This window comes from Dipodomys merriami, unplaced genomic scaffold, assembly GCF_024711535.1.
Source record: "Dipodomys merriami isolate MVZ:Mamm:240054 unplaced genomic scaffold, mDipMer1.0.p SCAF_28, whole genome shotgun sequence".
NCBI lineage: Eukaryota > Metazoa > Chordata > Mammalia > Rodentia > Heteromyidae > Dipodomys > Dipodomys merriami.
The window spans coordinates 17,035,068-17,050,744 of NW_027204270.1; the positions used below are offsets into that span (position 1 = coordinate 17,035,068).

Below are 15,677 nucleotides of genomic sequence, written 5' to 3' on the forward strand. Positions count from 1 at the left end.
TCAAGCCCCACAACTGACATAAGTAAATAGATAAATAAGCAAGCAAGCAGAATAAACATAAATGATAGAACAAATGTACGTCAATATAAAGAAAATCAGAGGGAGCGCTGCCCCTGGGGCCCGCCAGGGCCCAGCCCCTTCTCTGAGTTGCACCTGCACCATAACTACTCGTGGGGTGTGTGGAGGTGTAAGGAGTGTGTGCCATCCCCAGGCCAGGCACAGTTGGGGTGCTCTGATGGTCACCCCACAGACAGAGGAAAACATACCAGGGCCTGCTCTGTTGCACCACTCCTACTCTTGTGGCCTGACTTGGGAAGTAGGCTAGGGTGTCTACCAAGATCACCAGCAGGAGCTGAACCTCACATCTGCCACCACAGAGGGAGCCCTCTGTTGAGGGTCCCCCAGGCACTGCAGCCCCCCCCCAAGTAATTATCTGTTCAGAGCCCACAGATGGATCTACACAGTAGGAAGAGGAGGCTCGTAATTGCCCACACTGCATTGTCCCAGTGTAGCCCCCTGAGACTGGAATCGAGCCTCAAGAACCAGCTCCCCTGCTCCGTAGCTCTGAAGATATATAGCTAGCGGCTCAGGCACCTCAGCTTAGCAGAAGGCCCCATACACTTCACAGGGGTGTGAAGGGGTTGGAATGATGCTGGTGTCCTCTGTTAAACTGGCAGTGCTCTGTCCTGGCTGGCCAGCTGCCCGAGTGTTCCTATGCGTATAGTGGGAATGCCTTCTGCCCTGAGGAAACTCCAGCATCCCTGGAACTCCTAGTATGGGTAACAGCAGACATGAGAGCCCAACAACCTGGGTTTCTAATCATGATTCTGCTACTTGCCCTGGAAGGTTCTAAGCTGGCCTGGAACTCACCATCCTCTGCTTTAGCCTTCTGAGGTCTGGGATTACAGGTACTACCACGCCTGTCTAGCTAAACTTCTTAAATACCCTTTTTTTTTTTTTTTTTTTTTTTTTTTGCTAGCCCAGGGGCTTGAACTCAGGACCTGGGCACTGTCCCTGAGCTTCTTTTGCTCCAGGCTAGCACTCTATCACCTGAGCCACAGCACCACTTCCAGCTTTTTTTGTTCATGTGGTACTGAGGAATGGAACCCAGGGCTTCATGCATGCTAGGCAAGCACTCTACCACTAAGCCACATTCCAAACCTGTCTTTTTTATTTTTTAAGACTGAATTTTACTTAATTCTGTTTTTTTGTTTTGTTTTTTGCTTGTCCTGGGGCTTGAACTCAAGGCCTGGGCACAGTCCCTGAGTTTCTTTTGCTCAAGGTAAGCACTCTACCACTTGAGCCACAGCGCCACTTCCAGCCTTTTTTTAAAAGTAGTTTATTGAAGATAAGAGTCTCTCAGACTTTCCTGCCTGTGGGGGAGGCTTCAAACTGATTCTCAGACCTCAGCCTCCTGAGTAGTTAAGATTACAGATATGCTCCACTGGTGCCTGGCTAATTGTTTTTGTTGTTGTTTTACTTTATTTACTTGTGGGCTGTGTATTGAACCCAGAGCCTAGCACACGGTAGGCAAACACTTTGCCTCCAACTTACACCTGCAACCCTGCTCTTCTGTGGGGGATATGGACGAGATAAGCATTTAAACACAGAAGTGCCTGATAAATTGTAGCTTTACAATAGAATGCTTTAGTTTTTCTCTAATGTATGCTGTATTTTATATCAGGAAAACATCATAGTGATGTTAATGTTGTCACATTCTGGTTAATAGATGCTAATTATCTTACTTTGTCCAATTAAAAAAAAAAAAGTAAGATTGGGCTAGGGTGGTGGTGACACCTTGTGGCCATATTGTTATCACCATTCTTCAGAACTCCATCAGTAAGCTCCTATGCATCTGGTCCTTTTGATCTTGGAATGGTCAAATCCTAGACTTCCTTACCCCTGCAAAGGAGGACTTTCAGGAGGGTTCATTTCATTTTTTCTTTTTGAGGAGGGATTAATTCCAGCATGGCGAGCTCCTTCAATAAATATCTGCCCAAAATGCATGTGATGGTACGTGCTTGTAATCCCAGTTCTGTGGCAGACATAAATAGGAGGACCAAAGTCCAAGGCCAGCCCCTTGGAAAAAAGTGCAAGACCCTATCTGAAAATTACCCAATCAGGTGATTACAGGCTCAGGCCTGTAAAACTAGCTGTTCAGGAGGCTGAGATCTAGAGGTTAAGATAACTCAGAAAGAAAAGTAAGACTCACTCTCCAATTATCCAGCAAAAAAGCTGGTCTGGAGGTATGGCTCAAGTGGTAAAGCACCAGCTGTGAGCAAGCAAGCGAAGCAAGAGCACAAGGCCCCAAGTTTCACCCCCAGTGCCAGGCCATGTCCCAAGCTTTCTGTGCAACTCATTCATGGAATGCTGCCATCACCTGGGAAGCAAATTGGTGTGATCACCAATAGGAACATGGAGCCTCACAGATCTTATGTGACTTGCTCGAGATTGGCTAGAAAATGGCCCTGGCAGGATTTGAACCCAGGCTGCCCTGGACTCCCCCAGAGGCTGGGAGAAGAAAACTAGTTGATAGCTGGCTCCATATAAAGGCCTGTATTGACATACTGCTGTCTTTGTTAATTCCTGTAAAGATTGCAAACCCATACTGCACCCTGTGGAGAGCCCTCTGGGGCTCTCTTGGTGGTTTAGGTTTGAGCTTAGTGGGAAACAAATGAGACAGGGAGAGGGAGAGAAAGAAAAAAGGAGAGGGGGGAGGAAGAGAGAGGGAGAGAGAGAGGAGAGGGAAGACTATCATTCTTTAAAATAGCTCTTCCCCTGGGCTCCTACATCCAATCAGCATTGATTCCCCCATAAGGCCCAGCCCTGAACTCTGATCCACAACATCCCCAGCTAGACCTCAGCCTTCACCCCTGCTGGCCCCCCAACTGCTTCCCTCCCCTCCCTCCTCCTCCTCTTCCTTGTCTTCCTGCTCTGCATAGACACCTTGCTTCAGACCAAGTCTGATCTCTGTCAGGCATTCCCAGCCTGGCCCCTGCCTTTTCCACCCACCTTTCTCATTCATACATCTAGGAATTCCAGGCCATACTTAGACTCAGGCTTCTTCAGTCCCCGGGGGAATGCTGAGACTCAAAGCCCCTGATGCTCAGAGGTCGGGGACTCAGGGCTTCTAGGATTGTCATGGCTGTGTTGACGTGTCTGGGCCTGACATGACAGCTACCTATGAACTCATACAAGTCACCTCCTTTCCTAGAGCCTCCATTTCCCATTCTAGATGTGAAGCCTTTCCATGGACTTAGGTGTCCTGCTGACTTTGTTTTTTTGTTGGTCACGGGACTTGAACTCTGGGCCTGGGCGCTGTCCCTCAGCTCTTCAGCTCAAGGCGAGCGCTCTACCACTTGAGCCACAGTGCCACTTCCGGTTTTCTGGTGGTTAATTGGACTTTCCTGCCTGGGCTGGCTTTGAACTGAGATCCTCAGATCTCAGCCTCCTAAGTAGCTAGGGTTACAGGTGTGAGCCACCGGCGCCCGGCTATCCTGCTGACATTTCTAAGCCACATCACCCTGGGAAACAGCTGAGCTCTGGCACCTGCCATCCTCTCAGGAATCAAAGCCCACCCTTGAGTGTGGGCACTGAGTGGGGGTCTTGGTGTCTTATGTAAATTACCTGGTCACCTTGTAACCAATGGTTTTGGGAGGTTGGTTGTGGGGCTTGAACTCAGGGCCTGAGCACTGTCCCTGAGCTTTTTCACTCAAGGCTAGCGCTCTACCACTTAAGCCACAGCGCCACTTCCCAGTTTTTGAGTGGTTAACTGGAGATAAGAGTCTCACTGGGACTTTTCTGCCCAAGCTGGCTTTGAACTGCAATCCTCAGATCTCAGGCCTGAATAGTTAGGATTATAAGCATGAGCCACTGGCATCTGGCTGAGCAATGGATTTGGGTTTCCTGTTTGTTCTTTTCCTGGGGGAGGGAGGAGGAAGCGTCAGGCCAGGCTAGGGCCACCAGCAAGCTCTAATGCCTGGATCACTGAGAGTGAAGAGAGGGCAGGAGACAAGTCCAGAGTACCAAGGGTCAAACACCCAGTCCTGGTGGACAGATCCACCAGGCCAGAAATGGGCACCCTCCCCCCACCCCCCGCCCCAGGAGGAGTGGAAACCACAAGCCAGTGAGCCAGGGCATTGGCACCAGGGTACAGATCGGGAAGGGAGTCACGGGGTGTGGGAACAGGGGAGGAGAAGACCGCCCACAGGGAAGAAAGCACAGGCGTTGAAGGCATTTATTGGTGAGAAGACGTCTACTGGTCACAAGCTCTGCAAAAGCTCTTGTCGGAACAGCCGTGAACGGGGCAGCGCCAGGGACAGGATGGTAGGCTGGCAGCATCCTGGGCACAGAGGAACCACCCAGGGAGGACAAAGGACAGAAGGGTCCTCCTCACCACCTCCCTGCCCCTGCCCCCCCATCTCTCTAAGGTTAAAGTGCAGCTGGGAGGGGGAGGGGGATTGAGAGCTAGATGGGGGGGGTAGGAGGCCAACATGGGTCCCCCTCCCCCAGGGGCCTCCTTGTCCCCAGAGTCTCTACTCAGGTCCCACTGGCCTGCCCTCAGCTACCAGGAGAGATGCTCTGCCAGAGTCCCCAGGGGCTTAGAGGTGGCAGGGGAGACACTGGATGCTCTACAACAGGAGGGGAGCAGGGGTCATGTCCGGTCCATGATGGTCAGGCCCGCCTCCTCCCTCTGGCCAGCAAAGCTCTTTGTTTGCCCCACCCCACACCCCACACCCCACACCCCACAGCAGACGAGCCACTGCTGTCAGCGCAAGGCCCAGAGTGTCAGCAGGGTCCTGCCCCGGCCTGACCCAGTGTCACTGCACTGAGGAGACTGCTGTCCTAGAGGGTGATGCTTCTCATGGGGAAGCGGACAGAAACCAAAACCAAACTCCAGGGCCGGAGCTGCCTGTCTCTGTCAGTGAGGGTCTTCCTAGCCCACCGCTTCCTGCAAGGCAGAGGCTAGCCGGGGACCCGTCCTCAGCGCCCCCCCATACACACACACCCCAGGGGATCCTGCCCCACCAGGAAACTGGGGTAGCCATCTCCAGGGTCTCCCCTCACTCCTCAGCAGCTCCCAAGGGTACAGCTCTAGAAGGCAGAAAGGAAGGGCGCCTCACCTTCCCCCAAAGAGAGCCCAGAAGACCTCAGCTCCCCGCCCCCACCCCACCTCTTGCATATATTAAATTGTGCAGCCTGGCTCCAGCCCCGCCCCTTCAGGTCTCCATGGCAACTGAGCAGCATTCCAAGTCCAAGTCAGATTCCAAGTCCATCCAGTGCCAAGGTGGGGAGGAGGGGGGGAGAGGAGTAGCGGGGCTTGGCTCCGGCCTTTCCCCTGGCTTCCCCCTACTAGAGGATGAGACCCAACATTCCACAGGGGGACAGGTGGGGAAGAAGAGCTGGGGGGGACATGTCAGTCCTCAGCCCCCTCGTCCTCGGTGTGGGGGGCTCCGGGGGGCTCCTCAGGCTCTGGGGCCTGCCCCCCAGGGTGGGGGTGGGGGTGGGGGCCAGGCGCGGAGCCCGGCCCCTCCTCGCCCTGCACGTACACGCTCAGCCCCTCGTGGCTGGGCTCCTTGCCACAGGCCTGGCAGCTGCAATGCACGATCTTCTCCACCAGCTTCTCCACGCGGGGCACCTCCTCATGGCCGGGGCACTCTAGGGTCACCTGGGGAGGGCACAGGGAGAGAGGGATGCTTCCTGAGCCACCCAGAGGCCATCTCCCCCACCAGGCCCCAACTTGGGACCCTGGCAGGAGGCACCCAATCCTGCCATCCCCACCCACCCTCCTTCTCAGACCCTGGTGGGGTGGGGCACAGACCTCCCCTCAGCATTCCCAGTATACTTGGAGGAAGTTCCTGACCCCTTTCTTAGGCTATCCAGGAACTGCAGGCTGGCCCTGGCTGACCTCTCCATCCCACCCCTTCACCATTCCCCAGCCCTGTGCCATCTGACCTGCCACAGAGCCTTTGCACATGCTGTTTCCTATGCCTAGAAAGGTTTTCCCAGTCCATCCCCCTTACCACTTACTCCAAACTAGGCCAGTGAAATCATGGGCAGTCTTTGAATCCAAGCTTAGGTATCACTTCCACAAAGAAGCCCCATTCTGAGCCCCCCCTCACCCACCCAGCTGAGGTTCACCCTGTAGGAACCTTATTCACGCCCTGCCTTCCCTGTGTCAACATTGCTAATCACTCCTTTCTTCCTCCCCACCATCCCTTCCACAGAGCACCTACTCTGTCCAGCTCTGAGGACAGGCATGGTCCCTCAAGGAACCTGGCATGCTCAAATCACCCTGGTACACCTGGAAAGCCGCAGGAGGAGGTATACAGGGCTCTGACTCAGAGAGCCAGTGTCACAGGGATTTGCCTCCGGGGGTTCTGAAAATGACCCCTGGAAAATGATGTTTGAGCCAAGAGCAGATGAATAAAAATTAACGAAGGATGAAGAGGAGGAGGAGATAGAGTGCTTGCCTAGCATGCATGAAGCCCTGGGTTCGATTCCTCAGTATGGCATACACAGAAAAAGCCGGAAGTGGCGCTGTGGCTCAAGTGATAGAGTGCTAGCCTTGAGCAAAAGAAGCTCAGGGACAGTGCCCATGCCCTGAGTTCAAGCCCCAGGACTGGCAAAAATTAAAAATAAAAATGGGGAAGACTAGTGAGACAGGCCATGCAGGACCCCACAAGAAGGGGCAGAGACTGAACTCAGCCTGTAACTGTGGGAAGAATTTCAGGACAGCATGATATGCAAACAAGAGCCGCAGGAAGACCCCTTGTCCTCTACAAGTTAGTGCAGACATGTGTGCCAGCCCATGGCCAGGGCCCCCAGTGTTTCTCCAGCAGGGGGGGGAGGGGCAGGGCGGAAGACTTCCTTCCTGAGTAGGTGGGGGGTGGTGGAAGGCTTCCTTCCTGAGTGGGGGGGAGGGAAGGCTTCCTTTCTGAGTGGGGGGGAGGGAAGGCTTCCTTTCTGAGTGGGGGGATGGAAGGCTTCCTTCCTGAGTGGGGGGGATGGAAGGCTTCCTTCCTGAGTGGGGGGATGGAAGGCTTCCTTCCTGAGTAGGTGGGGGGTGGTGGAAGGCTTCCTTCCTGAGTAGGGGGGTGGGTAGAAGGCTTCCTTCCTGAGTAGGGGGGATGGGTGGAAGGTTTCTTTCCTGAGTAGGGGGGAGGGGGAGGGGAGGGTGGTGGAAGGCTTCCTTCCTGAGTGTGGGGGGGGGGAGGCTTCCTTCCTTCCTTCCTCAGTACCCCATACTCACAATCTCCCACGTGGACCGGGCGGGCATGCAGGAGTCGCAGTGCACCAGGGACTCTGTGGACTGCGGAAAGGTGTTGGGGACGCTGTAGCTGAAGCACTGTCCTAGGCAGGCCCTGTGGGAGCAGAGGGTACCGTGCCTGTCACCCCCAGGGTGGTCGCAGTGCACAGCCCTGGTCTTCTTCCCTCCCTGGGCCTGAGCCTGCCCCCACCCTGGGCCGGGGAGGGGGTTCCCACCTGTTCTGAATGGACTTGGCCTCACAGCCGCCGTGGCCCACGATCTGGGTGATGTTCTTGGCTTCGCACCAGGCGCTCTTATCCGGGAACAGGGCCAGCTTGTTGATGGGTGGGGGCGCAGCCAGCAGGATGGCAGGGAGGACAGCCCCCACCAGGACCCGCAGCATGGTGCCCGCGGCCTCCTGAGCCCTGAAACTGAGCACAGAGGACAGGTGAGGGGGAGTGGTGGTACTGCAAGCATGACTCAGCCCTGGGTTCAAAGCCGGCTCTCCCACTCACTAACCAAGCATGCCTCCCCAAACCTCAAAACTGTCCTGTCAGATGGGTAGGAAGAAGAGTGGTGCCCGGCACTGGTGGCTCACACTTACAATCCCAGCTACTCAGGAGGCTGAGATCTGAGGAATGAAGTTCGAAACAAGCCTTATCCCCAATCAAGCACCAAAAAGCCAGAAGTAGGGCTGTGGCTCAAGTGGCCGGGGGGTACTCGCCTTGAACAACAACAAAAAAAAAAACTCAGCAGCAGCACCCAGGCCCTGAGTTCCAGCCCCAGGACAGGCACACACACAAAAGAAAAAAAAAGGAAAAAAGAAAAAAGAAAGGAAAGGAAAAGAAAAGGTGGTAAAGGAGGTGTTTGTTTCTTTTGCTGATCCTGGGGCTTGAACTCAGCCTGGGCTCTGTCCCTGAGCCTCTTTGTGCTCAAAGCTAGTTCTCTACCACTTGAGCCACAGTGCCACTTCTGGCTTTTGTTTGTTGGAGATAAGAGTCTCATGGAAGCCGGTGTCAGTGGCTCACGCCTGTAATCCTAGCTGCTCAGGAAGCTGAGATCTGAGGGTCACGGTGGTTCAAAGCCAGCCCAGGCAGAAAAGTCCATGAGACTCTTCTCCCCAATAAACCACCAGAAAACCATTAGTGGCGCTGTGGTTCAAGCAGTAGCGCACTCTCCTTGAGCTGAAGAGCGCAGGGACAGCGCCCAAGCCCAGAGTTCCCAGAGTTCAAGCCCCACGACTGACAAAAAAAAAAAGAGGGACTGGGAAAGTGGCTCATGGTAGAGCGCTTGCCTTGCATGCATGAAGCCCTCGGTTCAATTCCTCAGCACCACATAAGCAGAAAAAGCTGGAAGTGGCACTGTGGCTCAAGTAGTAGAGCGCTAGCCTTGAGCTGAAGAACTGAGGGACAGCGCCCAGGCCCAGAGGTCAGGCCTGACGATCAACAACAACAAAAAATGAGTCTCATGAAATCACAGAAACAGCAGAACAAAGGATGAACTAATGCAACAATGATACTCACTAGACACTATATTGGAAATGAACTTTACAAACTTGGAGGACGGGGGAGGAGGAGGGGAAAGCAGGAGAAAATGAGGGAGGGGGTGACAGTGTCCAAAACAAAATGTACTCATGTAATTGCCCTGTTCATCACCGTTACAATTTTAAAAAGGCTCATGGACTTTGCTGCCCAAGCTGGCTTTGAACCGTGACCCTCAGCCTCCTGAGCTGTTGGGGGTCCTCCAGTGGAGTTGGGGGAGTGTAGAGGAAGTGGAGGTGGTGCAGCATCTGCCAGGCACAGGCAAGGCTGCCGGGGTGTGAACCCCAGCACCACAACGGGACTGTCCACACAGCCTCTGGGCAGACCACCGTATTCTGTCATCTAGACGGGTACTGCATAGTTGCCCCAGGACGTTCAGCTTGACTTCCCTGGCACAGTGAATTCTTTTTCTTTTTTTTTTGGGGGGGGTCCGGTCGTGGGGCCTGAACTCTGGGCCTGGGCGCTGTCCCTCAGCTCTTCAGCTCAAAGCTAGCGCTCTACCACTTGAGCCACAGCACCACCTCCGGCTTTTTTTCTTTTTGCTATGTGGTGCTAAGGAATCGAACCCAGGGCCTCAGGCATGCAAGGCAAGCTCTCTACCACTGAGCCATCTTCCCAGCCCGCACAGTGAATTCTTACCCTGCTCAGTTGGATGTATTTCCTCCTAGAACCCCCTTTACCATTTCCCTCCCCACCCATCCATACTGGAGACTATCAAAGTTGAGCCCTGAAGGAGCAATACCAGAATTTACCAGAAGATGGCGATGCAGGATAGCCTGTGTTTTCAATTGGTGGCTGGAGGGGACCCACACTCCCCGCAACCCCCATGTCCCTCCACCCCTTCTTCAATGTTACCTTTCTCCAAGTTTCACTCCCATCTCCACCTCAAATAAACAAACAGTGAGGTGGCGTTCGGAGGGCTTCGGAAGTAAGGGTGGTGCTTGAGAAGGGGACAGCGGGGAATGGGTGATGGGCACACATACGCTGGGTAACTCTTGGACTCTTGGACCTCAGTTTCCTCACCTGTGAAATGCGGGACTTACGCAAGAAAGCTCTTAGGACAGGTGGAACTTGTTTTGTTTTTTGTTTTTAACGAGTTTAGATGGGGAGGCAGGGGATCGTGCTGGGCGGGCGGGCAGGAATCCTTTCCCAGCTTGGTCAGGGACTCTGATTCAGGGTGGTTCCCTGAGGTTGAAGGGCAGTAGAGGAAGCAGGCCCAGGGTGAGAATGGATAGTCCCATTGTGGCCCATCTTCTCCAGAAAGCACGTCAGGGTGGCAGAGGCAGGTGCTCTGACAAGGATCCAGAAGTGTCCAGGGATGGGGCTGGCTCTCTGCTCCTGCAGAGAAATCTGGGTGCGCTGGCTGGGCAGGGTTAGGGGGCAGGGGCAGCCTGCCCTGCTCCATCATACCCAGCTCTTCCCCCATCCAGCAGACCTCAGCCCTGCCCCCCTCCCTGCACATCCTCCATCACAAGATAGCCTCTACCCCCAGCCCAGCAAGGAACACAGAAGCTGGCGAGACTGTGGGATAGCAGCCCCCGACCCCCTCCTCCTGCCCTGTCCTCGATCTCACCCACACACTTCCAGACTGGCCCACAAGACGCACGGCAAAGCCTGTAGTTCAACCCCATCCTCACCAAATAGAACAGGCTTTGTTTCTCGCTGCTTTTTGAAGCAAGTTTAGTGTCCAGGAGACTTCCTGCCCCCTCACAGGTCCTCTGCCCTTCCTAGAAAATCAGCCTGAGCGGAGGGCCCTAAGTCCATTCAAAGCTAGAGCTCCCTGGGCCCCACCTGGCTGAGCTGGCCCTTCTTGAGCTCAGAAACGTATTGCCTCCTTAGGAACAACAGGCCAGGTGGGGCCAGGAGGAGACTAAGGCAGGGAGTGGTGTTGGGATCTTGGAGGATTTGGGATGGCAACTGCCTGTAATGATCCCAGAGAAGGATGTGAGTCTGACTTGGAGCTGAATTAGGAGTAGGATTGAGCCTTCAGAGCAGGATTGGGTTGAAGTTAAACCAAATGGAGACGCTTGGAGTTAAGGTAACGGTGCATTTGAGGTGGGCAGTCAGTGGCCTAGAGTTGGGTTACAGGTTATTAACACCAGCTTTGTAAGAAATTAGGAGGAAATATAAACTGATGCAGAAGGCCACCTGTAAACAGAACACGCCCTGCCCTGCCAGGAGCTCCAAGCAGGCAATGAGGCCACCTCCAATTCTGCAGCCCAGCAGCCCAAGTTCCAGCAGACTGGACACTCCCACCAGACACGTGGCCCCTCCAGTCCTAATGTTGGACCCAGACCCCCTACCTAAGGGCTGTGTGTCCTCCAGGACTAGACTTTACCTCTCAGAACTCTTCCCCAACCCTAACAAGGAAGCCTACACTCTCTCCTTGGGAAAGAACTGAGAAGATTGGAAGAAAATACGCAGCACCCAGTTGACACCCACTGAGGCCAGCTCTCTTTGCCCAGAGGGATCATGGGAAAGGCTGGGCAGCATCTGGCACAAGGCTGGAGAGGGAGGTCAGGATTTGACCCTGTACTGTAGCAGGTGGGCTACTAACTACCCTTGAAGAAGAGAAAGAAACAAGAAACAGTGAGAGAGCCCCCCACCTTCTTCCTGCCAGCTCTCTGGTGTTCAGATACTGCTGAACTAAAAAGGGGCCACAGATCAGAGTTCCAATTCCACTCTGATTCTCCAAAGTCAAGCATGTGGTGGATCCTAGCTCCTCGGGGCCACAGTGAGGCTTAGCCAGGTGCCCTTAGCACAGGTGATTCCTCCAAGCCTCCAGCACCACCCATACAGAAAAGAAGCAGCAGACCCATTTCAACTCTGTGGAAATCCACTCACCAGTCACAAAAATAGCTCGGCCCTATCTCCCACCCCAGGGAAGGGAGCCAGGAGCAAACACAGACATGCTGGTCCAGAAAGTCCCTTGAGAAGGTCAGGAAGGTCAGGCAAGCAAGGACACAGCCCTAGACTTCCAGGCAGGCCTCTGGGGCCACACCAAACATACCTGAACCCATAAGATGCTCTCCAGAAATGCAGATGCCCAGGCACATCTGCACAGAGCAGGGTGTGACCAACAGGGTATCTGTAGGAAGAAGCCGGGCACCAGTGGCTCACACCTGTACTACCAGCTACTCAGGAAGTTGAGATCTGAGGATCAAGGTTCAACACTAGCTCAGTCAGAAAAGTAAGCACCCAAAAAAGCCACAAGGGGAGCTGTGATTTAAGGGCTAGCCTGGAGCAAAAAAGCTCAGGGACAGTGCCCAAGACCTGAGTTCAAGCCCCAAAACTGGAACAAAACAACAAAGAAACAATTGGAGGAGGGACCCAGATCTCCCCATCCATACGTGCGGCAAACAAATATTCACGGGCCATTTCCTCTTCTGGTTAGTTCTTAATATTCAGGATTACTTAAGCCTTTCCCAGGATATTCAAAATAGATTATACTCCAATGCCTATGCCTCTCTCTCTGTCTCTCTGTCTCTTTCCCCCTCTCTCTGTACTAATGCATGTGCACATGTGTGTGTGTACACACAGAGCTCCCCTCTAATCCAGTTCCTGTTTCCACACCTGGGGGGGAGGGCACTCCCACACTGCTCCAGTGACTCCATGGAGGCTCTGCCTGTGGCCTCAGCGCCCCACTACATGGAAACACCCACCATCACTTGTGGGGTTGTGCTCAAGTCAAACTCAATGCTCCCCATACCCTACTCCTTTCCTACCTTCACATACTCACACCAAGACAAGGTCTGGGTCTCTTCCCACAATCTTAGTTCAACCACCCAGATCTTTCTGTGCCTCAGTTTCCCCATCTGCAAAGGAGTAATGGTAACTTCCTGGCTCCTCAGAGGAGCCCCACTGGAGAGGGAGGCACGGTGGGCTTGTGTTTCAGGAAGCTGAGACGCATGCTAGTGTGAGACCTGATCTGAGGGACACCCCCAGCAAATAAGCGGATGGCTGGCAAGGGTTTTTATACACTGTCCAATGGCCCCAGACACACCCACTTGCTAAGCAGGGAGCCCACGCAGACTTGGTCCCTTGAATGACACAGGGCTGAAGAACGCAGGCTCTCCGCTAGCTGCAGCAGCAGCCCGCATGCCCAGCTGTGCATGCAGGCTGGCGCAGAGGGTGTGGCACTGGTGGCTGCAGCCCTAGGCTTATGGATCGGCAGGGTGGAGCAATCCTCCAGGTCTTGGAATGCATTCAGGGACTTCCTTGAATGGTGCAACTGAAAACGCTGCTCTTGGTTAGGGGCAAGGCAGTATCAGGCCTCAGGTCTGCACTCACGTAGGCCAGGCCTGGCTCTGGTCAGCCTACAGGGTTTCCTGGGTACTCTGGTGGATTCCAGGATGTGATTGGGCCAAAGCCCATCCACTGGCTCACCATGTGCCTGGAGGCAGGAGAGTCCAATGGTTACATACCAAGCCACCGATCATCTCCGGCCTCACCTACACTTTATGCTTGCCACCGGTGAAACGGGCAGCATGACCCGGGAGAGTCTGTTTTGCCAGGTTCCCTCGGGAAGAGTTTGGCTCCACCACCATGATTCCACGACCCCTGTCTCACCACAGGGTGGCTTCCTTCCTTCCTTCTAACTCACTGTTAGCATTGGGCTGGCCAGGGCATGAACCAGCTGTCCAGCTGGCTGATACACAAGGTCATACTCATGCCATCTAGGCCTGCCTGCGTCCACCAGGCCAGCTCCGCCTTCCCACCCTGGCCACCTCTGTGCTGGACCCCCAACCTGAGCCACTGGCCCTGCTGCCCACAGACCCAAAACAGTCTCCAAAACAAATCCATGCTAATGAGCTGTGGCGAGGCTCGCCTGCACATCTGCTCAGCAGAAGTCCCACAGCACACCTCACCAACAACCCTGCATGCCCGCCCGCCCAGCAGCCTCCGACCCCTGGGGTTGCGGGTGGAAGAAAAGGAGCTAAGCTCAGTCTGAAATTTCACTTTAAATTAATAAGGCCACATCCTTGGCTAAAGCAGAACACCTACTCTCCGGACCCCTCCCCCACACAGGGCCCAGGAGACAGGTGGGGCTCGCAAGTGTGGGTGGAGAGGGGTGGGGGGTCACCAGGCAAAAGCTCCAGCCTGCGTCTTCTTGGGGCCCAACTCCAGGCAAGCCACACCAGGCAGCCGCAGCATCTGGGGGGCGTCTCTGAGGCAGTAACAAAGGCTGAGGGGCTCCTGTGGACAAGTTCCTCCCCCGGTCCCCATCCTGGGCCAGCAGGCAGCTTTCTCAGGGTGTCACCAGTTACAGGCTGGCCTCCAGCTGAGAGAGGGCCTCAGAAATCCTAGGACGGTGGCTGCCTTTCTCGACGCCCTAAGCTAGCAGCTTAGGCAGCTGCTGCCTTCAGCCGAGCCTTGTAAACTTTTGAATCCCAATCGCCCCGCCCTGGCAGCGGGGCGGCAGGCGGGCAGGTGGCGGGCAGCCGGGCCCTGGGGTGCAGAGGGTGGGAGATCTGAAGAGAACCGAGCTGGGGGAAACCTGGCGGTCGGGGTACCAGCCTCCGCTCCGGAGAGGGGGTCACCCAGGCCAGGCCCGGGAGCCAGCAGCAGGGGGAGGGAGGGCGGGAAGGGTTTTGCGTCTTTCACCAGGCTTGATAAACTATCCACGAACCCACCTGGGGGTGCGAGCCTCGGACACTGGGAAGGGGGGGGGTGCTGAGAACTGGGGGTCGGGGCTTAGGCTGGTGGGCAGACAGCACAGAGAGGGCAACCGGGGGAAAACGTGAAGGCACCGCCCGACACAAGCCCAGGAACACCGAACACGGAGGCGGAGGAGGAACAGCGGGACCGAACCAGAGAAAGAGTGGAGCGGAAATGGAGCGAGGGAGAGCCGGGGCCACCCGGGATACGGGCACAGAATCGAGAACGGGGGCGAAGGGAGGCAGGGAGGCTGGAGCGCCCGAGGGTCCGGGCGGCGCGGCCGGGGCCCGGCGGAGCCGCAGGGCGCGCGAACCGGGCGGCCCGGACCCTGGGGCTGCCCCGGCTCGCACTGGGCCACGCGTCCAGCTCCCACTTCGTCTCTGGGCCGCGATCGGCACCCCGGGGAACCGCCACCAGGGATCGGACGCCCGGGGCGAGGGCGGAGATGGGCTCCGGACGCAGCGGCGCGCCCGGGCCACCCGGAGCCGGCGTCCGGAGGCGCCCCGCCGAGTCCCCGAACTCCCCGGCGCGAGGCGGCACCGCGGCTCGCGGCCGGGGGCGCGGCGCTCCACGGGCACGGCCGGAGCCTCCGGCCGCTCGGCGCCCGCGTGCGGCCCGGGCGGGACTTACCACTCAGGGCGGCGGCTCCTCGGAGCCGGGTGCGGGCCCCGGCGCTCCGGGAGGCTGGGCGAGGCGGCGGGCCGGGCTGAGGCGGCCCCGCGAGGCTCGGCTGGGGCTGCGCGGCGCGCCGTCTGCGGCCCGGGCGGGCGCGCGGTGCGGGGGAGCGGCGAGCGGAGCGGCTCCGACGTCAGGGAGTCTCCGCTCCAAATAGGGAGCGAGGGCGGGGGCAGCGAGGGGAGGGACGCGCGGGAGAGCGCGGGGCGGGAGAGCGGGCGGGGAGAGGGGCCGAGACCCGGCGGGCGCAGCGCCCCTCCTGCGCGCCCGCGATCGCCTGGCCCGGCCACAGCGCGGCCCGACCCGACGGCGCGGTGCGGCGGCCCGGACGCCTGGCCGGCGCCGGGGAGAAAAGGGCACGCGCCGGGCGCCCCAGCCGGTTCTCAGACGCCCTCCCTTTCGCCTGACTTTTTCCGAGACGGGGCTGTCAGGCCATGCCAAGCCTGGGGGGTGACAAAAGATGCATGGAGGCGCCCTTTCCGTGGGAGCTGGGCATGGTGGACCTGCTCTGGGCGTGGCGCTCCAGTCCTTGTCTTCCGGAGCCCAGCCTACCG

The 15,677-nt window shown here is 56.6% G+C and overlaps 1 protein-coding gene across 1 annotated transcript; it reads right to left on the reverse strand.

The window, feature by feature from the left end:
• Positions 1-4,223: 4,223 nt before the first annotated feature.
• On the reverse strand, positions 4,224-15,229 carry Nbl1 (NBL1, DAN family BMP antagonist). Its single transcript, XM_070037794.1, has 4 exons — positions 15,079-15,229; positions 7,486-7,680; positions 7,253-7,364; positions 4,224-5,668 (listed from the first exon to the last, which is right to left on the reverse strand). The coding sequence occupies exons 2-4, from the start codon at positions 7,650-7,652 to the stop codon at positions 5,417-5,419; spliced, it is 531 nt and encodes a 176-aa protein (XP_069893895.1). The 5' UTR covers positions 7,653-7,680; positions 15,079-15,229; the 3' UTR covers positions 4,224-5,416.
• Between the last annotated feature and the right edge of the window lie 448 nt (positions 15,230-15,677).